This window comes from Papaver somniferum, unplaced genomic scaffold (assembly GCF_003573695.1).
Source record: "Papaver somniferum cultivar HN1 unplaced genomic scaffold, ASM357369v1 unplaced-scaffold_160, whole genome shotgun sequence".
Taxonomy (NCBI): domain Eukaryota; kingdom Viridiplantae; phylum Streptophyta; class Magnoliopsida; order Ranunculales; family Papaveraceae; genus Papaver; species Papaver somniferum.
In genome coordinates this window covers 1532264-1546345 of record NW_020625487.1, presented here as the reverse complement: position 1 = coordinate 1546345, position 14082 = coordinate 1532264, and the positions used below count along the sequence as shown (strand labels likewise).

Below are 14082 nucleotides of genomic sequence, written 5' to 3'. Positions count from 1 at the left end.
ACTTCGATATAATCATTAAATAGTCATTTTTTACAAGACATAAAACTAGACAATAATAAGAGTGTGGTTAGAAATCTAAGAGTGTGGAGTCGCAGGAAAATTTGTATATGTGGTTAGAAATCTAAGAGTGTTGAAACTCCCTGCAAAGACTGTAATCTGCTTCTGCTGTTTAGCATTTACAAAGTGGATCATGAAAAAATTTATAAACTCGTTTTGGATATCTTTTCTGATATCAAATAGAGGTCTTGCCTTCTTCGATGTGTCAGGGAGTAGAAAAAATGAGAATGATGGTGCATATTGGCTTGCGAAAAATGGACAAGGCAGAAAGATGAAACTATTGGAAATTAGTGAGTGTGAAGGTTTGGCAGAGTGTCTCTACCAGGATGTATCTGGTCTTCACTTTTAGTCGTTGCATTGTTGATGTGTGCTGGTTAACTAACCTTATCTGTTCATTCAGTTGTATAACAAGTCTTTTTTTTTTCCATAGATTTCAGTTACAGAATGATTTTTCTTATGCTATGTCCACCAGTTAATGAGTTAAGGAGTTTCTCTTTGAATTGAAATTACTCCGGATCCTCTCGGAAATGCAATGCCATCCTGTATGAAATCCTCGTACCTAAGATTTGCCGGCAGATGCACCCGTGGCCTAATGGATAAGGCGTCTGACTTCTAATCAGGCGATTGTGGGTTCGAGTCCCACCGGGTGTGCAGGATCTTTTCCCTATTTTTGTTACATTTTTTTTTATCGTGGCAGTTGAGGGAATAGTAGGCTTCACCTGTTGCTTGGACGGTCCAGTGACATCTCAGGTTAGACAGGACAAACGAGTTGCAGATTCCAGGGTTGCCAGTCGATTCAACAGTGCAAAGGTACTTGCAAGAAAGCTTCGGCTAGGAATACGGTTTCCTTAAATTGGTTGTCTTAGCCCATGTCGGGTTTGTCCTTGCTTTGTTCTTTGTCTTTGCTTACGGAATCAAGTACCTCAATTTCCAAAGAAGATGATGAGTGCCATGAATGGACAAAGAGCTCGAACACCTCACGCAAAGTTGTTTGATTTTATACTTAAATTAGAATATATACGAGTTTATTTCAAGTTAGAGGAGACGCATGTAGTTGCAGGAAATCCTACACTACACCCCTCATATGATTTCATTATTACTCAACTCATTTTTAGATTTACACTATTAATTTTATTGATCAATCTTCGAATGTTCTTACAAGAAAAGATAAAGGAATCAAGAATGACATCTATTCTAGACTTTCTCTCTCTTGTTTACTTGTTTCTTACTCAAAAAAAGATCTCTCCCCTTCTTTACAACTTGAACGACTATTTATAGGAAAATACATAGTGAATGACAACTAATCTGTCCTTTACTTTAGGGTATGGTCTGCGACATTCTCGCAACCTTACAAATGTTAATTTCGCAAGCTCTCTAATTTTCGCAAGACTATCACATCTTTCTCGTGATCCTAGCTGTCGTCGTTTATCTGAATCATCATCATATTGTATCTGAATTTCGTAATCTCAATTTTGCCATTCAATCAAATGTATTTTTGAGAATTTTACTTATTGCGAGAATATCGCAACAACTTAATCATTCATACATTTGTTGTTTTTATTACCTTTGTCATCCTCTGCTTCTTTATTATTTTCTGCTACTGCTTCCTTGGTAGTGGTATGTTCATCATTTTTATTCTGAGCTAGCATTAGTTTCACAACATCTCTTCTCCTTTCCTTTCGATTGCATCCACCATCAACCTCTCACTTCTTTGTGTATCTTTGATTTTGTGTCGCGGCTTCTTGTTTTCTCTTCCTTCGCAAGATTCTTTCTCAGTTTTGTAACACCTCTTTCCTTCAACCCAATCTCCCTTTATGATTCCTACACAACTGGGGTGAGGGAATTTGATGCACTGGGGGAAAGTTGAAGCTACACCTAGAACCCCATGTGGCCAAGGTCGACCAATTAACGCATTGTAGGGTGATTCTACATCAACGACACAAAATAAGATTTCGGAAGATATTCCCTTCAATGAAATTCGCATAGTAATCTCCCCTTTAGGCTTGTTAGCAGTACCATTAAAACCATATATCTTATATGTTGATGGTATAAGATCATCATCTCTTCCACCCATGGTTTTATAAGTATGTTAAAATAAGATGTTCACAGAGCTTCCAGTATCGATTAGAATTTTATTAATTACCCATGAATCTTCAGCTTCATCATCGTCATCTTCTTTCGGTTTTGGATTAATTTCTAATTTTACTACCAATGGATTGTCATGCACCTCTTCTCCTTCGGGAATTTCTTCTGCGGTAAAAGAAATGATATGTTTCTGCAATTCCTCTAGTGGCGAGATTTTCGCAATATTCATAATTTCTCTTCCATCATTATCTCTTGCGAACACTCTACTCAAAACATTGTCATGAAAATCTTCAATTGTCTTATATGAATGTACGATAGAGTGACAAAATAGATTTTTTTCTTTTGCACCAACTTCTATGAAGAATGTTTCTTTCTTTTTCATCGCGTTCACTTTGTGATGCTCTGGTGGTGGTGGCAGTGGTTGAGATTGTGGGTGCCCTACCAAAAAGTGGTTTAGTTTTCCTTGATCAATCATTCTCAAAATAATTCTTTTTACATTCCTACAATCATTTGTTGTATGTCCATGAAAATGATGATAAGAACAAAACTCATGGCTTCTGTGGTTTGGAGGTGGTTCCGTTCCCATGTTCCATGGTGTTGGTATATTCTCCATCAAGATTATAGCTTCCCATATCTTCTCCACACTTGCATTTAGAGGTGGCATCTTGATTTCTTCCCATACTACCTTGTGACCTCCTTGTCCTCTATTATAGTTTTGTCTTTGACCTCCATAAGTTTCTTGTGGTTGATCGATTCTTTGAATCTTGTTATTTCCACCACGATTGTAGAAATTTCTTTCTCTTTCCATGCTCTTCTTGATCTCGGCTTCCCATAGCCACCAGTTTTGTTGATTGTTACCCGTCACCTTCTCTTGTTGTACTTGCGAAGTATTCACTAATGTGTTTATTAGCTTTGGTAATAAGCTTGCATTCGCTGTTTGTGAGCTGGTGTTCGCAACTGGATATGATTCCATTTCATTTTGCCTTTCCTCTAGAGCATGTATTCTTCTGAAGTTCTCGCAATTCAGTCATTGTGATCGTATTCTTGACTCTGAAAATTTGGACATACAATAGGTTTGTTGCAAACATAACATTGATAAATGATAATATAAGATATCTCTCATCTACACGGCCAGTCATTTCGCTACACATAGTTCTCCATCTTTTAGTCAGGTGTTTCAAACTTTCTCCAATCCTATGTTTTAATCCAAACACATATTCTATACCAGGTCGCGAAGAATTATTACTTATATATGCCCCTAAGAATGTAGTCTGCAAATGATTGAAGGATGTTATTGTGTTCTTTGGTAGACCTTCAAACCATTTATAACGCCTCTCCTGTTAAGCTGGATGCGTAATATTTTCACAATACGGCATCATGATTTTACCATTGTAACATGCACCTCACATAGGCTTTAATGTGTTGAATTGCACAAGTTGTTCCATCAAAAATGCTGGTTAATGCGGGAAAATTGCATTTCGGTGGTATTCCTCCTAATTGTACTTCCCTTGTAAATGGAGTTTTCGCAGCTTCTTCTATTGCTTCATCTAATTGTCTTCTGCCTACTTCTCCTCTATTATTTAGCATTCCTCTCATTTCTTCTAATTCTTTCAAGATTTGTTTATTTACACCTGAATCTTGATCCATTGGTCTTTTTAATTTCGCCTCTCTTCTTCTGCATTCATGTCTATCTTCTCTCGTGAAATTTTGCATTTCTTCTTCATTATCCTCATCTCGTCTTCTTCTGCGATTCTCTTCCTCATCTCTATCTTGAATTCGCATATGATGATGCCTTTCATTTTCCCCTCCATGATTTTGTTAATTTCTTATCAATTCCATTCGCTGTCTTTCAGCCATCCTCTGTACTCTATCATACTCCTCATTGAGATTACCGTTATTCCGGTTTTGTGTACGCCTTCTTTCTCGATTGTCGTGATTGTTCTGGCGAATTGTCTCCTGAAGCTCTTGTTCTTCCATTTCCGCTCTCAATCTTTCACGTTCGCAGATTAAACGTGCTTGTTCAGCATAATGTCTTTTAATTTCTTCTTCAATTGTCTGTTGATTTCTTTGATTTTCTCTTTCATGTAAAATTCTTCTTCCTTCCTCTCGATTTCCTTCGCCATCTTGGTCATCTCGTCCCTGACGTTGTCCGTTCTCTTGATTTCCACAATTTTTCCCATCCTCAAAAGTTTCATTTTGTGGAACGTAACAATCATTAGCTCTTTCTCTATTTTCGCGATATTCTTCATTAGGATTTGATATTTCTTCTTGAATATTGTTTTCAGCATTGATTGTGGGTGAGTTTCGCCTCATTTCTCTTCTAGTCGATCTTGAATATGATTTTGTAATACTTCTCGATCTTATTATGTAGTCTTATATTCTCCATCCTTAATTCGTGATTTTGCCTTGTTAGATTTGCACGTTCTTGCCTCGCTCTTCTTTCTTCATGTATTCTTCGTCTCAATGTTTCTAACGCTCCAATTTCCTCATCTCCATGAATTATTCCTTCATCTGCTTCTTGATTTCTCTCTCCCAGTCTATGGTTTCTGTTTTGTTGCTCTTCTTCTACTTCTTCTGCCGAATTTGATTGCCAAGTGTGTATACTCACCCTATCATAATCTGTATTCCTACCATGTACTAGTGTTTGTTGAATTGGTGGTTGAATTTGATTTTCTCCATTATTTCTCATTCTAGTAGATTCTCCCATTTCACTTCTTTCTCTCCCAACAATTCTCTTGCTTCTTCTAACAGTATCGGTTGTTCAGATGTATTTCTTCTTCTAGCCATTTCTTCAATGTTAACAATATTGCAAGAAATTATGTAAAATTCTTAATCAATCACTCTAAATCTTCACAAATCTCAATATTAATCTTCCCTGTTTCTAGCGCCATTATGTAGTTGCAGGAAATCCTACACTACACCCCTCATATGATTTCATTATTACTCAACTCATTTTTAGAATTACACTATTAATTTTATTGATCAATCTTCGAATGTTCTTACAAGAAAAGATAAAGGAATCAAGAATGACCTCTATTCTAGACTTTCTCTCTCCTGTTTACTTGTTTCTTACTCAAAAAAGATCTCTCCCTTTCTTTACAACTTGAACGACTATTTATAGGGAAATACATAGTGGATGACAGCTAATCTGTCCTTTACTTTCGGGTATGGTCTGCGACATTCTCGCAACCTTACAAATATTAATTTCGCAAGCTCTCTAATTTTCGCAGGACTATCACATCTTTCTCGTGATCCTAACTGTCGTCGTTTATCGTATCATTTCTGAAATTGTTCTGCGAAGCTGTTGTGTTGTGTTGTTGATAATTTCGTTGAGATATTATCGTTGCGAGATTCTGATCCTACAACGCATATAGTTTTCATGTATTACTAGGGTCAGAGTATATTACGAATAAAAAACTTCCATTGCTATGTTGTGTTTATAAAACACGTCGCAACTAGACAAAATAAACTAAAAAGAAAACATCAAGTAGCTTCCAAGTAACAATTCCCTCTAGTCGAAGAGATTCATAATCATATCGTCGTCATCGCTCTCTTCTTTCTCTTCCTCCTTCTTCTTCTTCTTCTTCTCTTCGGCAGCAGGAGCTTCCACAGCTGTTGCACCACCACCTGTGGAAGCAGAGACAGCAACGGCAGTAGCACCAACGTTGGTGATCAAGTCTTCAACGTTCTTCCTCTCAACAAACTTAGCGAAGAGGCCAGGCCAGTAAGACTCACATTGGACATTGGCCTTCTTTACCAAAGTTGAAATCTTGTCAGCCTGTAGGAAATAAGTTTAATGTCAAACACAACATCAAGAGGCATTCTATATATATCTAACAAAAAAGAAAAACAAGCAAGTAAGAATAACTTACAGTAATGGGAATTCCGTCGTCATGAAGAATCAAGGTGGCGTAAGTGCAAGCGACTTCTCCACTGGAAGACATCTTTGCAGCAGAGATTAATTTGGATTTGAAACTAGCTAGAGAGACTCCTCCTGTACTGATAAGTTACACAAGTGTGAATCCATAGTTATATTAATTTGGAGGCTCAGCTTGATGTGGATTTCGCAGAAGTTTATGCCAATTCCACCCTTTATGAGTAAGTAGAGTAGCATAAGGTCTGTATCTTAATAAATCTTGACCTGAGCAGAAGTTCGAGTATTCTACTAAATAGTTATATTAATGCATTCCAGGAGAAATCAACAACTTATCAAAGAATTAAGCACGCCGGCACAAGATTCGCAAGACCTTCACTTTCCTACGGAATATTCTCAAGATTTTATTACTCAATGCAAAGCGTGTTTCTGGAAACAACATTGGTCATACTGGAGGAACCCGAAATATAATGCAATCCGGTTATTTACAACTACAGTCATTGGTGTTTTATTTGGGGTTATCTTTTGGAACAAAGGAGACAAAGTGTAAGAATTTCATCTCTTTAGTGAGGCTTGGAAGTTAGTTAAGAGTGTAGGTTTTATATCTTACGGAAATTCATGTTACAGGTCTAAACAACAAGACTTGCAGAATCTGCTTGGAGCTATGTACGCTGCTACTCTTTTTCTTGGAGCGGGTAATGCATCTTCTGTTCAGTCTATTGTGGCAGTTGAGAGGACTGTTCTCTATCGTGAAAGAGCTGCGGGAATGTACTCAGCATTGCCTTACGCATTTGCACAGGTAAAAGACTACTATTGAAACCCAAGGTGCATTTGGTACTTCACAATAAGGAAACTGATAGAACTTCTTCTTTTTGTAGGTGGCCATCGAAGTGATCTACGTATTTGTTCAAACCTTATTACTCTCTTATCCTTTTCTCTATGATTGGATTTCCTTGGAGCGCTGCCAAGTTCCTTTACTTCTTCTACTTCATGTTCATGTGCTTTACCTACTTCACAATGTACGGAATGATGACAGTGGCAATGACTCCAGCGCCTGAAATTGCTGCCATCGCTATGTCCTTCTTTTTAGGTTTATGGAATTTGTTTTCTGGATTCCTCATTCCTAGGCCGGTATGTAATCTTTGTCTCCCCTTTGACGTACACACTAGAACTTACATTTCAAGTCTGACACTTAAATTTGACAATTGCAGCAAATCCCAATATGGTGGCGATGGTACTACTGGGCTTCACCTGTTGCTTGGACTCTCTATGGTCTAGTGACATCTCAGGTCGGCGACAGGACAAACGAGTTGCAGATTCCAGGGTTGCCAATCAATCCAACAGTGCAGAAGTACTTGCAAGAAAGTTACGGCTGGGAATATGGCTTCCTTAAATGGGTTGTCTTAGCCCATATCGGGTTTGTCCTTGCTTTCTTCTTTGTCTTTGCTTATGGAATCAAGTACCTCAATTTCCAAAGAAGATGATGAATGGACTTAAAGCTCGAACATCTCTTTAGTACGTCTCGTTAATATTTCGTAAAGTTGATCGATTTTGAATTTAAATTGGAATGTATACGAGTTTATCTCAAGTTAGAAGAGAAGAAATTGCATATATCTGTAGTTTGATTGTAATCTGTATTGCTAGCGAAAGAGGAACGTGTAGATTATTACGAATAAAAAACTGCCACTGCTGTGTTTATAAACAAAACAATAATAAGCTTAACAACGTCATAACCAAACAAAATAAACTAAAGAAAGCATCAAGCAGCTTCCAAGAAACAATGTGCGCTCTAGTCGAAGATACTGAACAAGTCCATATCTTCGTCATCACTCTCTTCTTTCTCTTCCTTCTTCTTCTTCTCTTCGGCAGCAGGAGCTTCAACAGCTGTTGCACCACCTGTCGAAGCAGAGACAGCCGGCAGCACCACCAGTAGCACCAACGTTGGTGATCAAGTCTTCAACGTTCTTCCTCTCAACAAACTTAGCGAAGAGGCTAGGCCAGTAAGACTCACATTGGACATTGGCTTTCTTTACCAGAGTTAAAATCTTTTCAGCCTGTGTTGGAAACCAGTTGAATGTCAAACCCAACGTTAAGAAGCATTCTACATACCAAAACATATAAAGAAAAGAGAGGAAGTAAGAATTACTTACAGTGATGGGAATTCCGTCGTCGTGAAGAATCAAGGCGGCGTAAGTGCAAGCGACTTCTCCATTGGAAGACATCTTTGTAGCAGAAATTAATTTGAAACTACCTAGAGAGACTCCTCCTGTAATAATAAATTATACAAGAGAAACAAGAATTGTAAATCCTTTATATAGAGCGCTCAGAAGACGAAAAAGAGAATGTTTCCCACTAGTTTCCGGTTTCCAAATTTCGGTCTTATTCGGGAAAGGCCTAACTTGTGGCACACGTCTTCCAACCGCCTGTTGGCGATTGCCTAATTGGTCGTGGAGAGGGATTTGGAATGTGGGATCAACTAGAGGCGTATAACCATCGAAAATGGCACGAACCATAGTGGTAAGTTGGACCTTGGATCGGAACATGGTTTCTTTTAGCCCATTGGGCCAGCAGGGGCATCATCGAATTCATGAAAATGTGTTCAAAAATAAACAAATAAAAATGAACCGTTATTCGGGCACCACCCCTTTTTGGCACGATTTATACGGGCTGATATCAGAATACTAGGGACCGATACCATTTTATATAGGACAAAAAAAATTTAAGCGATCCTGACCGTTGGATCGGCTAAATGGTATCATCCTCTAATAATGCTGGTATCAGTCCACATCAATCATGCTTTTTTGAGGGGACCATGATTTTATTTTGGGTAAGACATTAGAAGAAAACTAAGCCATCCCTTATCCAAATATTTATGCTAATACCCAGATTATCCTATTTAATTAAGTAAGTGTAATAATTACTTAGTTTAATAATTAGTTGGTATAATGATTAGTTAAATGACTAAGTTAACTACGTTATTAGTGAGGTTATATTAATAAGTTGGGTTTTTGTAGAAAAATAATTTTTGATGGAAGAAGAAGAAGATCTTTTTTTTTTTTTTTTTTTTTGAGATGGATGATTTCGAAACGAGGATTTTGGGTACTCAGGTAAACAAAAAATTGAGAATGCTGCTTGATTTGGCAACCACTTCTGAAAAAATAAAAAACTTTAAAATAAATTTATGTTATGTCAACAAAGTTCGGCTACAATATTTGAAGAACAGGTAGTTGAACTCATCTACAGGTGTAGTTCGGCCAGTGTATTTTCAGACACATGTAGCCGAACTGATCTTTAAAGGAGTTTTTGCTTTTTTCGGCTATCAAGTTTCCAGGATAGGTAACCGAACTTTTAAGTTAGGGTTTACATACAGTGTAGTACTGGGTTAGAAAAAATTTGGAATTCCATAGAACTCTTGTAGTAGCAGGAAATCCTACAACACACCCCTTTTATTATCATGACTATGATTTCTAGATCTAAATTTATTTGATATGAAAATAAAGATAAAAATAATGAAAATAGAAAATAAGACACAAGATTTACGTGGTTCGATCAATTTGATCTACATCCACGGAGTTAGGTTTCACTATGATTGTTTGTAATTACATATGGATTACAATTGAGACTCCATTAATGAGTATTTGGAGTTCTCTCTCTGGTTTTTGGGGAAGAATAAAAAGATAATAATAATACTAGTCACTTTTCTCTCTCCTACCTTTCTCTTTATATAGATATTTACATAGTGGATGACAACTCATATGTGGTCTTATTTTGCCTTCCTAGTTAAAGGTCTTATTTTGTCACCTCTTGTCATTGCGACAAAATCGCAGGACGTCTTTGCACTTTCATGCAAAAACCCATTGATCTTGCCTTAACTTTTTCTTTTGTATTATTGCCTCTTCAGGATTGTCGCACAAATATGACAAGCCTTAATACCCTTGCGAGTAAAAAGCCTCATGACATTTGCGTCTTAAGACACTTATCAGCTCCCTAATGGAGGGTGCCGCCCTTATCTCCCCCTTGGTTGCCCCTTCAAGGAGGCGTACTTCTACCATACAAGGTTAGCTCCTCCCATTAGGTCGTAACAACAACCAGTTGTTTTCGCAGCCTCTTGTCCCTTTTACCTATAAGGTTTCTGGTTACGAGACTGCACCCTAAGTGGGGTTTTCTTCGGGCCGAGTGCAGTATAAGCCAAAACTTGTCAAGAATGGCAAGGATGCTTCAAACGCCCCTGGCACTCTTGACTCAACCGTGTACCTCGGCGCCTTGATCAGATTCTGCACTCCTTGGGAGAGTCCTTATTACCTTAGTCGCCCAACCTAAGTCATATGCTTAAGCTGAGAATCCAAGGTGCCTCTCCCGGATGGGCTTTATTGACCCCAAATCTCCATGACTCAGGTTCCGGGGGCGGTGTAACCTTTCCCTGAGCCATGCAACAGGTACCCCCTTATATGACGCACTTTAGGTCTTACATTTGCCTCTTGCGAAATTTTATTCGTGAACTAGGGTGTACGCCATAAAGGTTCGCCCCTATCTGCGAATTTTTATTCACGTTTCTGCGAAATTTCCGCGTCTCTTTGTTTCAGCAAAATGTTCGCGTTTCTTTATTCTCTCATTCATCTTGTCATTTCTGTCATCTCTTTCATTCATTCTTTCATTTCTGTCATCTCTTTCATTCATTATTTCATTCTCATAATATCATATCATTTGAATCAAAATAAATATTCGAGAGAAATTCTAATACATGGTAACTCTGAAATCTTTGTAATTCTGCGATTCTATCGCGTTTTGTAAATCAAATCAAAAATCTTTTTATTCTCTGCAAAAGAAATATTCTAGAGAAATATGTAAATTGAATTTTCTCAGTTTTCTGTAATTTTGAAATCTCGCAATCTTTGTAATTTTGAAATCTTTGTAATCTTGAAATCTTAGTAATATTTATAATCTTTGAAATCTTTGTAAATCAAATAAAAAATCTTTTATTTTCTGTAAAAGAAATATTCTAGAAATATATACAAATAGATTTTTTTTTTTTTTTGAAATCTTGAAATCTTAGTAATTTTTGAAATCTTGAAATTTTTGTTATCGTGCGATTGAATCGCTTTTTGTAAATCAAATCAAAAATATTTTTATTCGTTCTTAGTATAAAGCAAAATGTTTAAGGAAGTGGTACTTATCTTTCATGTGAGTCGTTGTTGTTATCAGAGAAGTGAATAAATGCCTTGAAATGTATGAATTTCGCGCAGCAAAAAGAAATGTGAGAAGTTAGATTTGAACCCTCGACCTGCTTCTTTGATTTTCTTGCACCATACCAACTTTGCTAAGCCTCTCTTGCGAAATAATCAAATTTCTTGCGAAGTAATCAAATTCCAACTGTGTAAGAGGCAATTCTGTATAAATTTCGCATAATAAAAATAAACATGCAAGAAGAAAGAATTGATCTCGCGACCTGCTGCTTGCATTCATGCCTCCTGACCAACTGTGCTAACCCTCTCTTGAGAAATAATCAAAGACTGTGCGAAGTAATCAAATATCAACTCTGCAAAAATTATTTGGTCGCCGGAGAATCGAACCCATGTCCTCTAGTTTGCATACTCCTTCTCTGACCATCTACGCTACTTTTTGCTTGCGAAAGAAACACACAATGCTGTACTTTATTCCATTTCTTCGCCTTTAAGATTTCAAAAATGTGCGAAAAATTAAGCTTGATGAGGGATTCGAACTTGAGTCTTACAACTCACTTTAGAGAAGCTTGACCAACTGTGCTACCTCTTGTTTGCGAACTAATGAAACAATATTGCAAAATTATTCATTTTTTCGCTATCTGTAAAAAGAAGAAAACTATGCTCGCAGGGAAGTTCGAACTTGCGACAACGAACGTACATATTGTTCTCTTGACCAACTGTTCAAGAATCTTCTTTGCGAAATAAATGCACAATGTTTTTCTCTTATTCTTTTATTCTCCCATGCAAAAGAGAAGAAAATGAAAAATATGTGTCTCTGCGAAATTCGAACCCGTGACCTATCGCTTACTCGCTCCAGCTCAAACCATCTGTGCGAATTTCTGTTTATGATAGAAATTGCAGCATCTGCCTCTTATCTTTTCTTCGTCCTTCCTTAACTTCTTTCACATTTGCCTTCTTCTCCTGAACATGAAAATCTTCCACTGAAACTTCCATTTTCTCCTTAAATTTCACCACAACAACTAATTTTTCTCTCACTCTTTTCATGTCTTTGAATTGTTGATGATGTTTACTCCATGATAGTGTGATTTCTTCCATAAAATTTCCATTTTTGAACCTATATTTTGTAGATCTAGAAAAATATGAACAATAGCTAATCTTCATGAAAATTTCTTGAATCAACAAGTTACAGGAAGGATAAATCCTTTACTCGTTCCCTGTTTCTAGCGCCATTATGTAGTAGCAGGAAATCCTACAACACACCCCTTGTATTATCATGACTATGATTTCTAAGACACAAGATTTACGTGGTTCGATCAATTTGATCTACATCCACGGAGTTAGGTTTCACTATGATTGTTTGTAATTACATATGGATTACAACTGAGACTCCATTAATGAGTATTTGGAGCTCTCTCTCTGGTTTTTGGGGAAGAATAAAAAAATAATAATAATACCAGTCACTTTTCTCTCTCCTACCTTTCTCTTTATATAGATATTTATATAGTGGATGACAACTCATATGTGGTGGGATACAGCTAACATTTCCCCTAATTTCGGAATCACCGTGCGATGTTCTCGCAGGCTCACGTTGGATCTTAATTTTCACACATGCTACGTTCTCTCGCAAGCTTCCCTACATTCTCGCGAGATCTTATTATTGTGCGATATTTGGATCCTACAACTCTTATGTTGGTAATACAAAGAAGAGTTCGGATTTGAAAAAAAAGTTTGCGATTTAATCGAACTCAACAGTTGGCTATACAAAGAAAAGTTCGTTTAGGATTTTTTTTCTTCTATTCAGCCGAAATCTAGAGTAGGCTATACATAGAAGATTTCGGTTACGCAAAAAAATTTGCGGGTAAAAAATTTATTTGTCTAACCAAACTGTTATTTGGTGTTCTTCGTTTCTAAAAAGTTCAGTTATAAAATTAGGTTTATTTTAAAAATCTCATAACCGAACATGCTAGTGTAACTACCGTTTTCACCATTTTTTTATGATTACTACTCGATTTCTTCAATCAAAAAGGAATTAAAAGAGATGGGTTGGCAGAAAAATATCTGTGGATGTACACTTTAAGAATTAAAAGAGAAAGAGAAGAAAATAAAGGAAGAAGAAGATTATTTTTCTTGAACTTTTGATTTTTTCGGTGAGTTTTTTTTCTTTATTTTATTATTATTAATGATTTTGATTGGGATTAAATTAATATATTTGATTAGGTTTATTATCAATTAGTTATAAATGAAATTAGGGAAAAGGGTATGTAAATCATTTCATCACTCTAAACACCTTTTATAAGCGTGGAGTTGACATCCTAAGTAAATCATGGTCCCCAAAAGGGAGTGGTGCCCAACAAATGGTTCATTATCTAAGAACTAAGTTACTAACGTACTAAGTGGGCCTATATGATTGTCTACATGAGCATGATTATGGTAATAAACCTAGCCGATTATATATATATGTTTTTCATAAAAAAGAATACCCTTATAAGGAGAAAAAAAATCAAGTTTGAAATAAAAGAGTCGGTTAGATCGAATATGAGATCTTTAATTTGAAAGTCTCAACTACATTAGATGCTCAAAACCTCTCATTCATATAGGGGAAAATCTTGGAAAGAGAGACTCAGCAACCGTCATCGTGACGTCATCCTTTTCAAAACTCAAACGTCCAAAAATCACAAATCTAAAACCTTTTTAAGATCTTGATTTCTCCTGAAGATCAAGAACCCATTTATAGAATACGTATTCTCGTATAGCTTTTAACCTCTTCAAATCATGAACTAATCAACCAACCTGGATTTCCCCCGAAAGCAACCATCATCGGAGAACTGTTTAAAGGTAATATCCCCCCTATTTACTTTTTACTTCTAAATCTGTTCTGGTAAA

The 14082-nt window shown here is 36.6% G+C and overlaps 1 protein-coding gene, 1 non-coding gene and 2 pseudogenes across 2 annotated transcripts; 2 read left to right on the top strand and 2 right to left on the bottom strand.

The window, feature by feature from the left end:
• Positions 1–635: 635 nt before the first annotated feature.
• TRNAR-UCU lies at positions 636–708 on the top strand. The gene has a single exon. It is a non-coding gene; the product is annotated as a tRNA-Arg (tRNA).
• A 4945-nt stretch (positions 709–5653) lies between these two features.
• Positions 5654–6086, bottom strand: LOC113337506 (60S acidic ribosomal protein P1-like). The gene is made up of 2 exons (XM_026583177.1): positions 6015–6086; positions 5654–5920 (listed from the first exon to the last, which is right to left on the bottom strand). Exons 1-2 carry the CDS (start codon positions 6084–6086, stop codon positions 5654–5656), a joined length of 339 nt encoding a protein of 112 aa, XP_026438962.1.
• A 95-nt stretch (positions 6087–6181) lies between these two features.
• Positions 6182–7649, top strand: LOC113337554 (annotated as a pseudogene).
• LOC113337507 lies at positions 7629–8238 on the bottom strand (annotated as a pseudogene).
• Between the last annotated feature and the right edge of the window lie 5844 nt (positions 8239–14082).

Bases quoted from the DNA above. Each gene is read 5' to 3' on its own strand.
- LOC113337506 (XM_026583177.1), bottom strand. From the start codon at position 6,086: ATGTCTTCCAGTGGAGAAGTCGCTTGCACTTACGCCACCTTGATTCTT. The intron at 5,921-6,014 runs GTAAGTTATTCT...TATTTCCTACAG, and splicing joins ACGACGGAATTCCCATTACT to GCTGACAAGATTTCAACTTT.